This window comes from Silene latifolia, chromosome 3, assembly GCF_048544455.1.
Source record: "Silene latifolia isolate original U9 population chromosome 3, ASM4854445v1, whole genome shotgun sequence".
NCBI classification, from domain to species: Eukaryota; Viridiplantae; Streptophyta; class Magnoliopsida; order Caryophyllales; family Caryophyllaceae; genus Silene; species Silene latifolia.
The window spans coordinates 17,896,525-17,912,179 of record NC_133528.1 but is presented as its reverse complement, the minus strand read 5'-3'; the positions used below and the strand labels follow the sequence as shown (position 1 = coordinate 17,912,179).

Below are 15,655 nucleotides of genomic sequence, written 5' to 3'. Positions count from 1 at the left end.
TAGAACACAATCAACCATTGTTTTGCGAGATAAACTTCATGTCTAATACTCCTATTTTATTTCTCTCCGTAATACTCGTGCAGTCGTGCCCACAAACAATGAGGAAAAAAATATGAAATTGGAGAGAGTATGAAATATATGTAACAACCCAATTCTATTTGGGAGATGGGAGTATTGAAGTCTAACAAAGGTACAAGCCTACAAAAAGAAAACAACATGCATGCATGCCATCATTATACATGGGCCTTACTCTATTATAATTCCAAATGAATTTTTCTATTTTAGCTCAAACTCAACTAAAGTATACTCCCTCCTATTCAAAATAAACCTCTCATTTTATTTTGACACAACAATTAAGAAAACACACTACCACACCATATAAATAAATTTGAACCACACAAACACACTACCCACCATACAGTTAAATTTGAACCACACAAACACTTACCAAAAAAGAAAATAGGGAAATTATTGTGAATAGACGGAAATGGAAATAGGGAGTTTTATCTTGAATATAAGGGAGTACTTCTTTGAACACTTGAAAGCACCAACTTGCTTAGCGTTGAGTTTTAGAATAACTAAAATTTAAAGTAATGGTAATTGTATTGCTAATTCACAAATTCTTAAGAGAGACGGTCTCTCCTACAATTTCTACCATACGATATGAGACATAATAATAAAAGTAAAGAGTAATGTTATATTCTTTGAAATTACAAAAAACAATATTTGTTTTTAGCTTTTTATTTTTGCAATTTAAATGTGCAACAAACATGTAGAATTGAAACTACATGAATTTTTAGATTAAAAGTGAATATTAAAAAAATTAAGCTAAACTAATTAGTTTTATCTCATTAGTTAAAAGTGAATATTAAAAAAAATAAGCTAAGCTATTAGTTTTATCTCATTAGTTCTACTGTTCTACTATACGGTGTACAATTGCTTTGTATACAAGTTGCCTAAGAGTATAGAGTTTTTGTCAAATTACAATTTATATACACACTTCTAGAATTAATTATAACTGCAACCGTCAATAAAGAACGTACAAGATAAAATTACGACTTACGGATTGTTTTTTTTTCCCCCAAGTTAAGCTATGGGTGTCATATAGAAGACCCTCCGTACGCCCAATATTATTGATTTTTTAAATTTTCAAAGTTGAATCTTTAATATGCATATTACAAGTTATGCACGGGTATTAAATTTAGTATATATATATAAGAAGCTTTTTTCGGAGCACGTGGTAGTCTCCAAGTTCTCTAAAACACCTGAGTAATTTTTAAATATTAATGTATAAAATTATTTATCAAATCAAAACAAATTCTATCCAATTAAGATGATAGATAATTTTTAAATATTAATGTATAAAATTATTTATCAAATCACAACAAATTCTATCCAATTAAAATGATAGAGTTTTCATTGGTTACAAACATGACATGCTATGTAAACTACTCGCCTATATATACAATTTAACTCGATCAAAAGTTTAAAGACAATGACCCCTCTATCAACGTTGGCCTTCTTTTTCTTATTCAAATTAACTCACTTCTTAGATCTAATGCTCTTAGTGTTATCAAACAAATCATCCTCATAAATTGATTTATATTTATGCGTCAAATTTCAAACAACTACATACAAGTCAAAAACAATTATAGGCTCTTTAACTTTACTTCCAATTATGGTGTAAGATAGTGTTTGCTCATGCATCAAAACTTTCCATCTTTGTGAACTTATAACCTATTGCTTGTGATCGTTTATTTACATGTTGAGATTATTTAAGAATGCTTCTCAATTTCTCATAGATTATTGTTGTTTATTGTTAAGTGTGATGTGTGAATAACGATTTGATCTGCAAATATCTGGACATTTTTTTTCTCATGGGTATATATAGCTCACCCTAATATTATGACGATGCAGATTACTGACTATGTGAAGCAGCCTATCTCACAAATCAACTACTCCTATAATTAACAGGTATTTAATGTAACAGTATCTTATTATCCAAAGTTGAATTACTCTCAACAGTTTATAGTACTCTGTATATGTTATTTATGGCCAAACTCATAGTCTTATTTGTAAATTTAATTATTTGAATTATATTTTTTCGGTGACTTAAGAGGACTTGAACTTTTCTATTTTTTTCCATCAAGGACTTCAACATTTATTTTATACAGTTAAGGACCCAAGTACCAACTCCGTCAATTTTTCTATTATCTCAACATTCTCCCGACTCTGTCACTTTTTTTACAAAAAAGTGCATGGATTAAAAAATCAATGGCTATGCATTGATCTATATGTTTCCCCTTATCTTTTCATTCATCGAAACACAATCGCTATGAACTCAACAGTCAACACTAGCTAGCAAAGTAGCAAGTAACAACCCAACCTCATTGAAATACGATGCCCAATTATATTTGGCTCTGTAAGTAGTTGTTGTCATCACTAGAATGAACTACATCTTACCATATGTATCATATCTTTATCGACATCATTTTCTCCGGTGGTAGGATTAACATTTGTCGAACTTGGTCGCCGGCCAAGTTCAGTGCAACAGTTTGGCAACGGAAACCCACATAAACCAAAATTCTTCACATAGATAGATAAATTGTATGACATGAGGTTAAGGACGAAGATTCTAATTTAAATCACGATGGCAAATAATTTTGATTTAGGATGGAATTTAATAGATCTAAAAACGGATTAAAAGTTCGAGAATTAGAGAGAAACTACTTCAACAATTTGGGAGTTATTATGAAATGTAATGCTCATGTAGTCATGTTTACAATTCAAAGAAAGCCGAGGTGGAAGAAATAGAGGGCTAGATAGACTCGCAGAAGCATACAATGAAGAAAAAATGGTGATAAAATCCCGGAAGTTTTTAGTACCTTTTTTCTTCAGTCAAGCAAATTAACGGTAAGATGATATAAATTAGTGTGAGTCATTTACTGTATAATATAGATGTTGAGGGCCTAGATGGAAAAAAAAATCTGAAAGTTAAGGTTATGAAGGATCATGGAGGATGAGTTTTGTCAATTGATAGGCTATCGCACACCTATGCAAAAATAATATTTATACCCTAGAAAAACAAGTTAATGTAGTACGTAGGGGTCGAACCACAGAGAGACGGGAGTTGGTAATTAGTTGTTATGGGTTGAATTCTATCGAGGTCGGTTACGTTTGATTGATTGGTTTGTTGATTAGAAAATAATAAACTATATGATAAAAGGAGTCTAGGGAAGTCGGGTCACACATGCAAATTATGTAAATGCTTAAACTAAACATAGGAGTTGATGAAACGATAATTGTTTAGGCTTAGAGACACCCACCTTACGATATTAGTGTCAACCATAGACCGGGTCCTAGAGAAACTCTCGTCCATGACTAGGTCATCCTACTACACATGCTTAGTCTATGCCTCTCGACTTTTAGAACGAATGAACAAACTTAATCGATGAATAAGGCCTTAAACAAAGATTAAACATTATGGTGCAAACATGTGATAGAAACAATTAGACAAGATTATATCATCCTAGTTTATCATGTTACAAATACTTTTTATGCATGGCTCCCTTCATTCCCTAGACAAGGTAAACTACTCTAACATAATGTAAATGCAAACTAAACTAATGACAAATAAAATGATAAATATAATGGAAATGTAAATAGAAATTACCTTATAATATGGAAATGGAAATGGAAATGGAAGAACAACAATTGTAATATAAATAACTTATAAATGTGAACTGTTTTATAACTTGAAATGTAAATGAGAAATGCAAATAACATAAATAAAATCTAAACTAAACTAAACTAAGAGCTAATCTAAACTAACTACTAAATTTAGAGAGAATTATGAGAAATTATGTATGTGAATGGTGTCTCTAGATGTTGAAGTCTACACCCTTTATATAGGAAATAAGGGGTGAAACTTAGAGCAAATACAAGGGGTCAACCCCAAATATTTTCTCTTAATTACTTGAGTAATTGCCTAGAGAATCCCATGTTGGCCATCAACTCCTTCTTAATTGCACAATTAGCATCCAAAGAGCATCTTAAGATGAGCATCCAAGGCATTCTCCCATCTTCTTCTACTTGGGCTTTAACACTTGATTTTATACTTGGACTCATTTCTTGAGTTGTGTTGTGCATTTCTCAAATTAATCCACCACATTTACTCATGCAAGTCCATGCTTTACTTCATTGTTTGGTCCATTCTTCTCTTCAACTTAGCTTTGTATCCTAGTGCTTGTAAATATGTGGAATTAAGCTCCTTAAAGCTTAAGTACCTACAAAATATGATAGAACGTGCAAGTTCAATTAGAAATACAAATATTAGCTCAATATCACTAAGGTTAGTGCATAATGACATATAAATTGGAGCTAAAATATTGGGATAAAATGTATATAAATTGGACTTATCATCAATTATAGAAACACGATATTTTGTAGAGTAAATAAAAAACGTAGCATATACAGTATACTCAGTTAAAAAGATACTCCTCCACATCTTATTGTTCTACTATTTACCTTTTTAGAGGTCAACTTTTAGAAACTTTGACCATTAATAAAGTATATAATATAATATTTCATAACATTATATTTACATAGTTAACTTTGTGATAAAAAAAACTCTTTCAAAAAAATTTATTTTCATCCCTAGAAAAATATATATAAGTGGATAAAACGATGGTCAAAGTACCGTCTAGAAGACCGTGTATAAAGCAAATGGGTAGAACAATAAGATGTAGAGAGAGTATTTTTTAATTAACGATATGTTTCACTATATTTGGTTTTGCCAAACATTTGTATGTTTATTTTTAATATGATTTAAATATTAAAAGTAGAAGTTTAAATTGGCATAAATTGTGTAAATTGTATACGTAACAGAATTATGGAAGCATATAAATACCGGGTAGAGTTTTAGCCTTATTAAACAAAAAGACAAAAGTTAAGGTATTAGACTTTGGTTGTGATTAAAACAGAAGCATTATTAGCAATATACCCCGTATATAGAAGGTTGCGTTATATCATCCTCCTGCATATTATAAGCCATTTCACAAGATTGCTCTTGGGGAGTCTTGAATTTAAGACCCATAAAAATTGCACCCAAATTTTAACCACTAGATTACTAAGAAAAAAAAATTCTAAGGAGTCGTAACCATTTATCAGTTCGTAATGAAATAAGTCGAATAAACGAGGTGGAGTACAAAATCAGATTTACCATTCACTGACATTTCATATAAAAAATAACCACAAGTTATAGTGTTAGTGTTAGGTGACACATCGTACCGTAATCGTATTTACAATCTTGCATGATGCTTTTTAGGTTCATAGTTTTTTTGTATTTTAGAGAATTTTAATTTAAAACCGTTTTAGTTCATATAAATTAAAACCAATCAATTTAATACTACCTATTCTTATTTTATTGAGCAAAAAAACTATCGCTTATTTTATATTTTCCATTATATATTCAAATTAAGCTAGTCCTTAGCTTAAGTACAAGAAATTAGAGACATTGTTTTAGTCCCGTGCACGGCACGGGCATGAAATCTAGTAAATAAGAATTTAGAGTGGTCAAACGAAGGAGGAAGTGGTAAGGAATTGGAGTAGCACTACCAATACGAGTTGTTTCTTGTCAATAATTAGGGAATTATAGTGATGAAACGAAGAAAGTAGTGCTTGGGTAGTGGAGTACCAATACATAGTATTACATAATACATACCGTTTGGGCGGTTGCCGTTTGGTTAGAATGTACAATAATATAATAGAAATATAAATGTAAACACAACTGTAGGAGCAGGACTTATAAATAAGCGAAGGAGGGGTTGCATATTTATTTGATAAGCCAACAATAATAATAAAAAAAAAAAATGAGTAACCTTATTATCTTGCTCTTCTTCACCCTCCTCCAGTTGAGTTGTCCAATAATAACGGGCATAGAAGTCGACGTGAATGGGGTTGAAGTAAGCGCAAGGTCATCCACCACCCAACCTCCTCCAGAACCAGAAGTAATGACCCTTGAAGGAAAAAGTTTGGTCGATGGAAGCCCTTACTACATGATGATCGGGACTAAAGCCGGGGTAGGCATTCAGTATAAGAAGGGAGGTGACAACTGCACTATCAACGTCGCCCAACAGAGCTCAAAAGGAGATGGTAACTTGCCTCTACAGCTATACATCCGTAAATATGGTTCCCAGTTAGGAGAAGACACGGATGATAATAAGGTGACATACATTCGTGAGAAAATGCACGTCGCCATCTATTTCTATAATTTCGATCATAGAAATTTGGATGAGTTTAGACCCTCGGAAGACCCAGGTGTATGCCCTGCTTCAACGGATTGGGTGGTATCGAATCTCGGACTGTTGATGAACTTCATCACAGTTGGGCATCGAGCTCCTACTCCATCTAGGTTTCGGATCATTAAAGCTGGGGTTTCAGATAACAGAGTGACAGGAACCCCAGTTTATAAGCTTCAATATTGTCCCGTTTCGACGCAAGTCTTGTGCCAAGATATCGGCCTTGTCGTTGATCAAGAGACTCAAAGACCTTTCCTCTTTGTCGATACCACTGGCAATGGGAACCATTTACACATCGAATTTCGCAAAGCTGTCTAGTGCCATCATGCCATCATTTATATTTTCTTGTTCAACATGTATTCCTTTAATTTCTTTCATTTGTTGCAACTTTTATTACGTATTATTTTCGTGTTACTCCATCTTGTATGCTTTTTTATTTAAACTATTATTATTGTGTTAGTCCTCTATCTTGTATGCTTCAAATATTTAAGCTTATTTATTTATTTATTTATTTATTTCAGTTGTTTTCGACTTAATTAGTTAATCTCAGCTCATATATAAGATGATTTTAGAACAACACGTGATCTAATAAAGCATTTGGTCTTGCTTAGCTTTTTCGTAATACTGTACTGATGGATAACTAGTAATGGCAGTACACCAGGGTCGGGTATTCATAAGGAGCACTACTTAATGACTAACATACCAATTCCGTGAACCATCGTTCTTCAACCCATCTAACTTGTCGATAACTTACTAGTTTATAAAGCTTTCTATCCATGAATACCATAGAAAATTACAGTAGCCACAATGTAATATGTACTAGAAATGCTGACTACTTAATTATACGGAGTACAAAATACTGTTAACAGAGAATGAGTATAAAATACAATCAAATTACATCCTTAACACTTGCCAACAATATGCTTTAATTTATACACAGCAATACTTCTCTCCAGTGATTGCCAATTATTTTTCCGGTTCGTTATCAAGCTAGCTTAATGTAGCTTATGCAACATATAACCATCGATAAATTCATCATCAATGCTTCTGTTCACTGACTACCAATTTAGGCAAAAAGCGGTGAACTCCTGAGCCAAGTCTTTGGCTTCAAGCTAGGCCAGACCAGCCTGTCTCTCCCACTTAACGTCCTCGGAAAACTCAGAAAGTGCAGCCCGAGGATCACCATTGGATACAGATAGATAGTAGAGAGCGGTCCCATCATCGACTTGCATGCTCCTCCTAATGGACTCAAATACCCTTTTCTTACCTTCACTTGATGTCACCTTACTATACGAGCAGCTCAGGCTGTCCCTATCTTGGTCTCCTTCTAGATACAATACGGCCACCTCTCTCTTTGCATATAAGTCCAGTTCTATGTAGCAGGTATTGTTGATGAGAATGTCGGCATTGCTCACTGGGATAAGCAATCGCTCCCTTGAGTATATGCCATGATCGCTCATCATGTTGTTCAACCGTTTTACTTCCATAACCTGAGCATTAAGCAAGTAATTAATGATTAGGAAAGTATTTTGTTTCACGATTACAGCAAATTTGAGTCCGTGGTGGAGTGAATATTTTCTATTTATGGCCCAAAACACAAGATCGTACAAAGATGGCAAGGGAATTGAAATAACGGGAAAGGAATAGTTCGTAACAGAGGAACAATGTGCAATGCAAACAAAAACCAATGATCTAAAACAAACATCATGAACATGACAAGGGCGAAGACACGGGTCACTCAAAAACAAAAACAATAATGCCCAAGATTCATATGCATCTCATATTTAAGAACATAAAATCCTTGATTCTTTCTTGTTTTCGAATATGCATCTCATATTTAAGAACAAAAAAAAGAGTTGACAGAGCATTTCATCGCAAACTACTTTGCAATATAGCAATATTTGTGTTCTTTTTAATCATGCTATATCCTCTCTGTTTTTCATAAAAAAAAAATTCCAAATTCCATGGAACGATACTAGACGTCATGAACTCATGATTGATGGACGCGTGGAGCTAAATAATACACCAACTATTAATCAAACTACAGCGAGCAGCTGATGAGCGGCAAATAGCCACTATACTTTGATACTATATGCTCATATTCACTTCTACGGTTGCAAACGTGTACAAAACCAGTAATTCTTACTAGATCATGCTACCAACACCAAAATGCAATCGAGAATAAATTAACTTTTTTGCCAGCCTATATACTAAACTAAACTAAACTGGTGCAAGATAACACTCGCACAATACCTTTGAAGTTAAGTATCTGAGAATTTCAATCCAACCAAATTCAATACAATTTTAATCTTCAGTCAACCGATGGGTTAAGTTATCATACCAAATGGTCAAAACTACTCACTCACATTAAGATCTCACTGATGGATATCTGATAAAGATCGAGACATTAAAACGTCAACAATAAATACCTCGTCCGATTAAATATTGGAAACACTTCACACGTCACTTTTCAGTCAAAGTTAATCTTCAGGAAAAAAAAAAAAAAAATCTTACCCTCTACAGTCCAACAAATTTTTAGTTAAATATACCCCCATCTATCGCAGATAACAGTAAATTTACTTTGTACTATCCTTGAATTAAAATCGTACCAAAAGGCTTATTTGGATGAAGGGAATTGGAACGGAAAGGAGTAACAGGGGAGGAGAGATACAAAAACAATTGTGGTAAGCAAATAGAATTGGAGAGAAATATAGGGATCAATTTTTCCATCCAAATCAAAATCCCACCAACATAGGAAAGAATTGGAGGAAAAACTTCCTCATTATCCCATCACCTATCCCTCACTCCATTCCTGTCATCTCTCCCTTCCCTTCCTTTCCCTCCCTTCCAACCCCTCCTCTTTTCCCTTTCCGTCCCTTCTCAAATACCATCCAAACACAAACCAAATGTTCGGAATAAATTTGTGCAACTTCTTCATGGGCAATTTTGACAAATAATAAACACTCACTCTTCATTACATCAAATTGTTATTGTGCAACCATTGAACCAGGTATGCCTATACTTTTGACTAGCAGAGCACCAAATCAAAGCATCTCTTAACACCCTCAGCACTTGTTCTTACTATCTATCTCTTATTGGAGAGCAAAGGAATGTAAAGCACCTTCAACGCTCATTCACTTATTGGAGAGAACAAGTTTCCCCTGTTCTATTGGCTAAGGAATGTAATGCACTTATGCACCAAATCAAAACGTCTTATGAAACCCTCAATGCTTGGAGATAAAAGGTTGCCTATGCCTACCGCCCCTAACTTCAATTACTACCTCTTTGTAAAGCGTAGGCTAATGACAATGCTAATCCTAATATCGTCGATTTACTACAAAAGATAATAATTTGTTCAACACATACACAATAAAAAAAATGATTTAGTTAAACAAAAGCAACATCTAGAATTTGAAACCTAAATGTCTAACAAAATATACATAATAGAGCACCTCAAACACCATATGCAATCAGAATTTAATGTAAATTATTAACACACAATCAATCAAAACTACCTGAACATCTTACTTGACAGTGAATGAAAATTTGTAAGCAGTAGGATAATGATAATGATAATAACACCAATTTGCTTACGAAAATGAAAATCTAACAAAATATACATAATTGAGCACTTTAAACTCTAAATGTAAACATAATATAATGAAATAATTAAGCTAAAGTCGAACAAAAACCTAAATTTTGTCAAATATAAACATAATTAAGCAATTCAACACTGCATGCAAACATAATTAAACTAAATAATCAAACAAAAATCAATCAAAACCGCCTGAACATCATACTTCACAGCAAGGCTAGCAACAGAATCGCCTCGACAAATCCGATCAAAATCAGACGAATTTACTCAAAACATACATAATACAGTAATTGAATTAAATATCATAATCAAATTAAAATCAGTGAAAACTACCTGAACGTCATACTTAACAGCAAGGCTAGCAACAGAATCACCACGACAAATCCGATGCGAAATCGCGAATTTACTCAACCTATTATCTCTCCAGAAGCTTCCAGAGCTCGGATTCCCAACGACGTCGTACAATCTCCAAGGCGCCTTAAACGACGCCGTAATCATGTCCCTATCAGAGGCGACGGAATACCAGATACGGCAGACGCATGCGGCGCGAGCTAAGTCGGCGATCGGAAGCTTCTCGAAGATTACGCGGAGTGTGTCGTGGCAAGTTAACGCTTCGAAATTTGAGTTCATCGGAGAAATCGTGTCGACGGCGGAAGTAATGGCGGTGTGGTGGTCGTCGGCGGCGGTGGTTAGAGGTTGGTGTAGGGTGGAGTCGTCGTCGTCTTCGTCTCCACAGCACCCCATTATTTAAAAGAAAGGTTTTTTTTTTTTTTTTTTTTTTTTTTTTTTGAACGTATTTAAAAGAAAGGTTGGTTGGTTAAGAGTTTATCAAGGATTTTGAGTGGATGTTGTGTAATTACGTCGACCCGAAAATTGAGAGTCACATACACACATTACACATAGGATTAGTCCGGGCAAAATAAACCGGGACAGAAAACCGATTAAAAATATCTAAAACGATATCCAATTGTAGGGATGATACGATTAATGTCGAAATCTTACTCGATTTGAATATGATTGAAATTAGGATAAATTACAAATAATTATCACGTATTTGCGTATTTTCACAAATTACAAATAATGACCAACTTTTTTCCCAACCCTAGAGAGAGAAAAACCTCCATTTTTTCAAATGTTAGATCCTAACAATGGCCTCCCTCCGGAGACCATCCCCATCGCTGGTTCTCAGGTGAACAATGAGAGTTCCCTTGGAAGCCCCTTACCAGAAACAGTAAAAAATGCAAAGCGAAAGACAATGCACCTGAGTGATTTCCTCGCCGGACCTACCTCCCAACCTGTATTCGATGAGAATCAGAGATCTATTGGACACATTCAGCGCCAACCAGAACGTTTAACGGCTGTGAACTCGTCGTATAAGGATATGGTGCAAGGGTTTAACTCGGAGTCATACTCCTTCGACGATTCTTCCTTAGGAGACTTCGATGACGATTCTGAAGACGATGTCGATCTTAATGATGAAGAGGAAGATAAGACATGCCCTAGAATATGCCTGACGAAGCAAGAGAAAGCCCTCATTCGAAAGCCTTGGCGCCATTCTCTGATTATCAAGATGTTCGATAAAAATATCGGGTATCTTTCGCTGATGAGGAAGCTTCAGGCCAAATGGTCGATTAAAGGCAAGTTAACCCTAACTTATCTTTCAGGCTCCTACTATGTAGCACGGTTCTCGTCTAAGCAGGACTACGAATTCGTTATCACCCAAGGACCTTGGATGATAGACGATCACTATCTGACCATTCGAAAATGGGTACCAAATTTCGTACCCTCTGAAGATAGTATCAAATATCTGACTGCTTGGGTAAGAATTCCAAATTTGCCAGTAGAGTACTTTAATGAGAATTTCCTAAAGAAAGTAGGTTCGAAAATAGGGAAAGTCATCAGAATTGATAAGAATACGGCCTCCGCAGAGCGAGGTCAGTTTACGAGATTGAGTGTCAAAGTCGATATCTCAAAGCCACTTTTATCTAAGTTCCGCTTGTATGGTAAAGTCTACTGCATCCAGTACGAAGGTCTGAAAATGATATGCTTTAAGTGCGGGAAAATGGGCCACCAAGCTGAGGGATGTGCAAAGGATGTTGGAGCTTGTGTCCTCCACAAATTAGTGTGATAACATTTGTAAATCTCTTACAGGTTCACAAGGGTATACTTCGTATATTTAATCAGTTGATTAAAGTTTACCTAATAACGGTTGGCTTGCTAGAAAGTTTGACGTTATTATCATACAGATGTCTGTGATCAACTGGTCCCTAAAGGTCACACCTATAGGATGTGTTTGAGAGATGTGATTATAGAAATATGATCACATTGATGCCTAATATGACTAAATAGTTAGTCAATGTGTTGATGAGATAATTATTTAATGAAGATTAAATAATATTAGTTGAGACGAATTAACTGTCAATTCGTAAATTGAATATAATAAGTTATATTTAATTAAATGTATGTAATGTTAACTTGGACGAATTAATCTGTTAATTCGTAATTAAATATAATCAGTTATATTTAATATCAACAAGATGAATGTGTCATAGTGGTAATAGTGAGGGTACACAAATCAAGAGGTCATGGGTTAAATGGGCCGAATTAGAGGAAAAGAAAGAAAAAAATATCTTCCTAAACATACTCCTCCATTCGGTTATATGAGGGAGTAAGGAGTTTATTTTTTCTTCTTCCTTTTTAACCTAATTCTACCCTAGTCTCCTCTCTCATCAGAAAAACACAAAAACCTAAATTTTTACAGAAAATTTGGATCGATTCTAGCATTATCAAAGGACATATCTCATATCGTCTTGGGTACAACTGATAGGCGAATATCTACTTTGATATTGTTCTTAGGCCATATTTGCTAGGACCGAAGGTTATTTCTGAATCCTTTATTTTGTTTATGTATTTTATTTATGACTAGTGATCGTCTTAATTAAATTCGTTATAATCCTTCAATTTTAAGGGAAGTATACAAATTATTTCCCACAAGTGGTATCAGAGCATAGGCCACGAATTTTAATTTTGATGATTATCATAAAATTGTATGTAAACAATGGGGAATTTCGAAAAAAAAAATTAGGGTTTTCGGCTGAAATTTTTTTGTGCCGAGAGAATTTTTTTTTTCGGCCTGTTTTTGTTGTTTTTTTCTTGTTTGATGATTTATTTCCAATTTCGTTTTTCATATCATTGTTTTAATCAGTTAAAATTATCATATGAAGAATTGGTAGATTTTGATTTAATGCAGATTAAGTTAAAATGCAAATATAATCATCATGTCGATGATACAAGAACTTGTTTTTGCTATATAGTTTTAGCATATAAGATTAATCATGTTCATTAATTCATTTGCTAAATCATGTTCTAAATAGCAACTGTAAACATTTTCTTCATCGTTTTTGTTTTAGGGCTTTTTGCCGCAAAAGAAAAAAAAAACGGCTTAACCTTTTTAGGGTTTGCCGTGAGAAAAAAAAAACTGTTTTTTTTTTTTGTTGTTTTTTTTTTAAATGCCGAATAAAAAAATTTGGGCTGTTTTTTTTTTTTTATTATTCCAGCCGTGAGCTGGGAATTTAAAAAAAAAATTGTTTTTTTTTTGTTCAGCTGAGACCAAACAAGAAAAAAAAAGGGGATTTTTTTTATTTTGGCCAATTAGATATTGTGAAACGGTTCACAATTTAAAGATATCATATTATTTTAAAGCAGTTTAAAATTTTGACGGATTGAATTCATATTACAAGTTTAATATGGATTAAGATTGAAATTAATGTGATTAATTGAGGAATTGTCACTTAATTTGATTTAAATAGATGGTTTGGATAAATTAATCAACATAATTAAGGAATTGTGTCATGTATGTTTAATTTATTTTTAGTTGATGCATTTTAATTTTGTTGAATGAATCGAATGAATGAATTTTATTTACGTATTTATTTTTGCAATCGGTTGTAAATTGTAATACTTAGTGTGGCCTTAGTTAAATTATGTTTTCGTAATGAAGGAAACATGATTTTTTATGTAATTATGAGATCTCAAATCTCCTTTATTTTTAGTTTTGGGTTTGAAATTAGATTGTAATAAATAGGTTTATTATGTAATTTTAATTATTGTCATTTCAAAGAAGACTAAAGATGGAGATTGGAGCTCACTCCCGCTACATGGATCAAGATGGAACATCAACACAAGCTTCTCGGGTCCAAGGAGGATTCCAAACTTGTATTTATTGTTCATTTTGATAGGATAGGCCACACTAGGACTTTTACTGCTTTTACGTTTTCATTCTTATTGCTTTTCATTCACATGTTAGTTTATGCATCATATTCCGCCTAAAACCAAACCACCTACTAATAAAATGCATGAAAATTGACTCATATAGGTTGTATGTTAGTTTTCATAGACATGCAGATGTCACAGTCTTTAAGCCATCACCTTAGTTTATTCATTCTCGCATGCTAGATATTAGTTCACTTAAAATGAATTAAAATAAAGTTGATGGGATCTTCCTCTAAAATGAAAATTGAGATTAGTCTTTATAAGGGCAAACAACTATGAATCCCTTCTTCGTCGGTAGGCATAATATGACCCCTTCTACGTTAGGTAAGTAGTTGTGTTGACTTAGTTTACCTCAACATCATAGTCCGAAGAGTTTCTCGTGATTATGATGGACTAAAGATAGAATTTACAGAAATTTATCGACCAAGAATTCTAACGGTAGAATTAGCTAAAAGGTTAGCTTATCAATTTACAGAGAATTGAGTCTTGGAATCATTTATATAATTCTTGAGGGAGGTCAATTGTATAAATGTTTTGAGTCTTCGCGTTATGACAGTAGTTCATTAGACTTAAAAATATAAACGATGCACATGCTTATTATTTTTATTCTTCTTCTCGCAGTGTAGAACACGTTTATTTTCATAATACTGTTACAACGAAATGGCTGGAAATAACGCAATCCCAATGCCTAGTGCCACACTTGATCGCGCGTCCTGGCTGAAAATATTCATGGACCAGATGAATCAGTTCACACGTCTGAAAAATGACGGGTCCAACTTTGCGGATTGGGAGGCGGCACTACGGAATGCTGCCATTGCTGACGGTAAGCTCAAGTACTTAACTGAGCCAATACCGGTCAACCCAGGCCCCAATGCAGGAGTCAACGAGTCACTCGCTTATAGTGATTTCGTTATGGAAGCGGGTGCGATAAAGAACGTACTCATCTTTGCAATGGAAACCAATTTGCAGAGACGCTTCATTGCCCAAAGTGCAAACAAGATTTTCACTACGCTCACTAACGAGTTCTCAAAAGCACCGAGAATCGTTACATATGAGCATACCTGTCGCTTCTTTGATGCGAAACTCCAGAAGGGCCAACCGGTTAGCCCACACATTCTTCACATGATTGAGAATGTCGAGAAGCTGGAGGCACTGAATTGTAAAATCAGTGAGAGCATTGTCATTGACCGAATGCTTCATTCTCTTCACGATGGTTTTTCCTTTTTCAGGGCGAACTATTACATGAATGACTTGAAAAAGAGTCCTCATGAGCTACACTCCCTTCTCATACAGACCGAGAAGGATATGAAATTGAGTGGGAGCATGAAGCAGGATGTTCTCACGATTTCCAACAAGGGTAAAGGTAAGGGCAAGGCTCATGGCGACCTAGCTGTAGGTAAGCCAAAGTTTAAGAAGCCAGGAAACGGTAAGAGTGCGCCTGGTGAGACTAGTGGCTCACAGGGCAAGGCAAAGAGTAAGGGCGGTGACA

General features: G+C 34.3%; 1 protein-coding gene and 1 long non-coding RNA gene across 2 annotated transcripts; one reads left to right on the top strand and one right to left on the bottom strand.

The window, feature by feature from the left end:
* Nucleotides 1-1,488: 1,488 nt before the first annotated feature.
* On the top strand, nt 1,489-6,819 carry LOC141647328 (uncharacterized). Its single transcript, XR_012545718.1, has 3 exons — nt 1,489-1,683; nt 1,918-1,974; nt 5,913-6,819. It is a non-coding gene; the product is annotated as an uncharacterized LOC141647328 (long non-coding RNA).
* Nucleotides 6,820-7,040: 221 nt separating this feature from the next.
* On the bottom strand, nt 7,041-10,708 carry LOC141647327 (F-box protein At1g55000). Its single transcript, XM_074455464.1, has 2 exons — nt 10,228-10,708; nt 7,041-7,789 (listed from the first exon to the last, which is right to left on the bottom strand). The coding sequence occupies exons 1-2, from the start codon at nt 10,636-10,638 to the stop codon at nt 7,412-7,414; spliced, it is 789 nt and encodes a 262-aa protein (XP_074311565.1). The 5' UTR covers nt 10,639-10,708; the 3' UTR covers nt 7,041-7,411.
* Nucleotides 10,709-15,655: the final 4,947 nt, after the last annotated feature.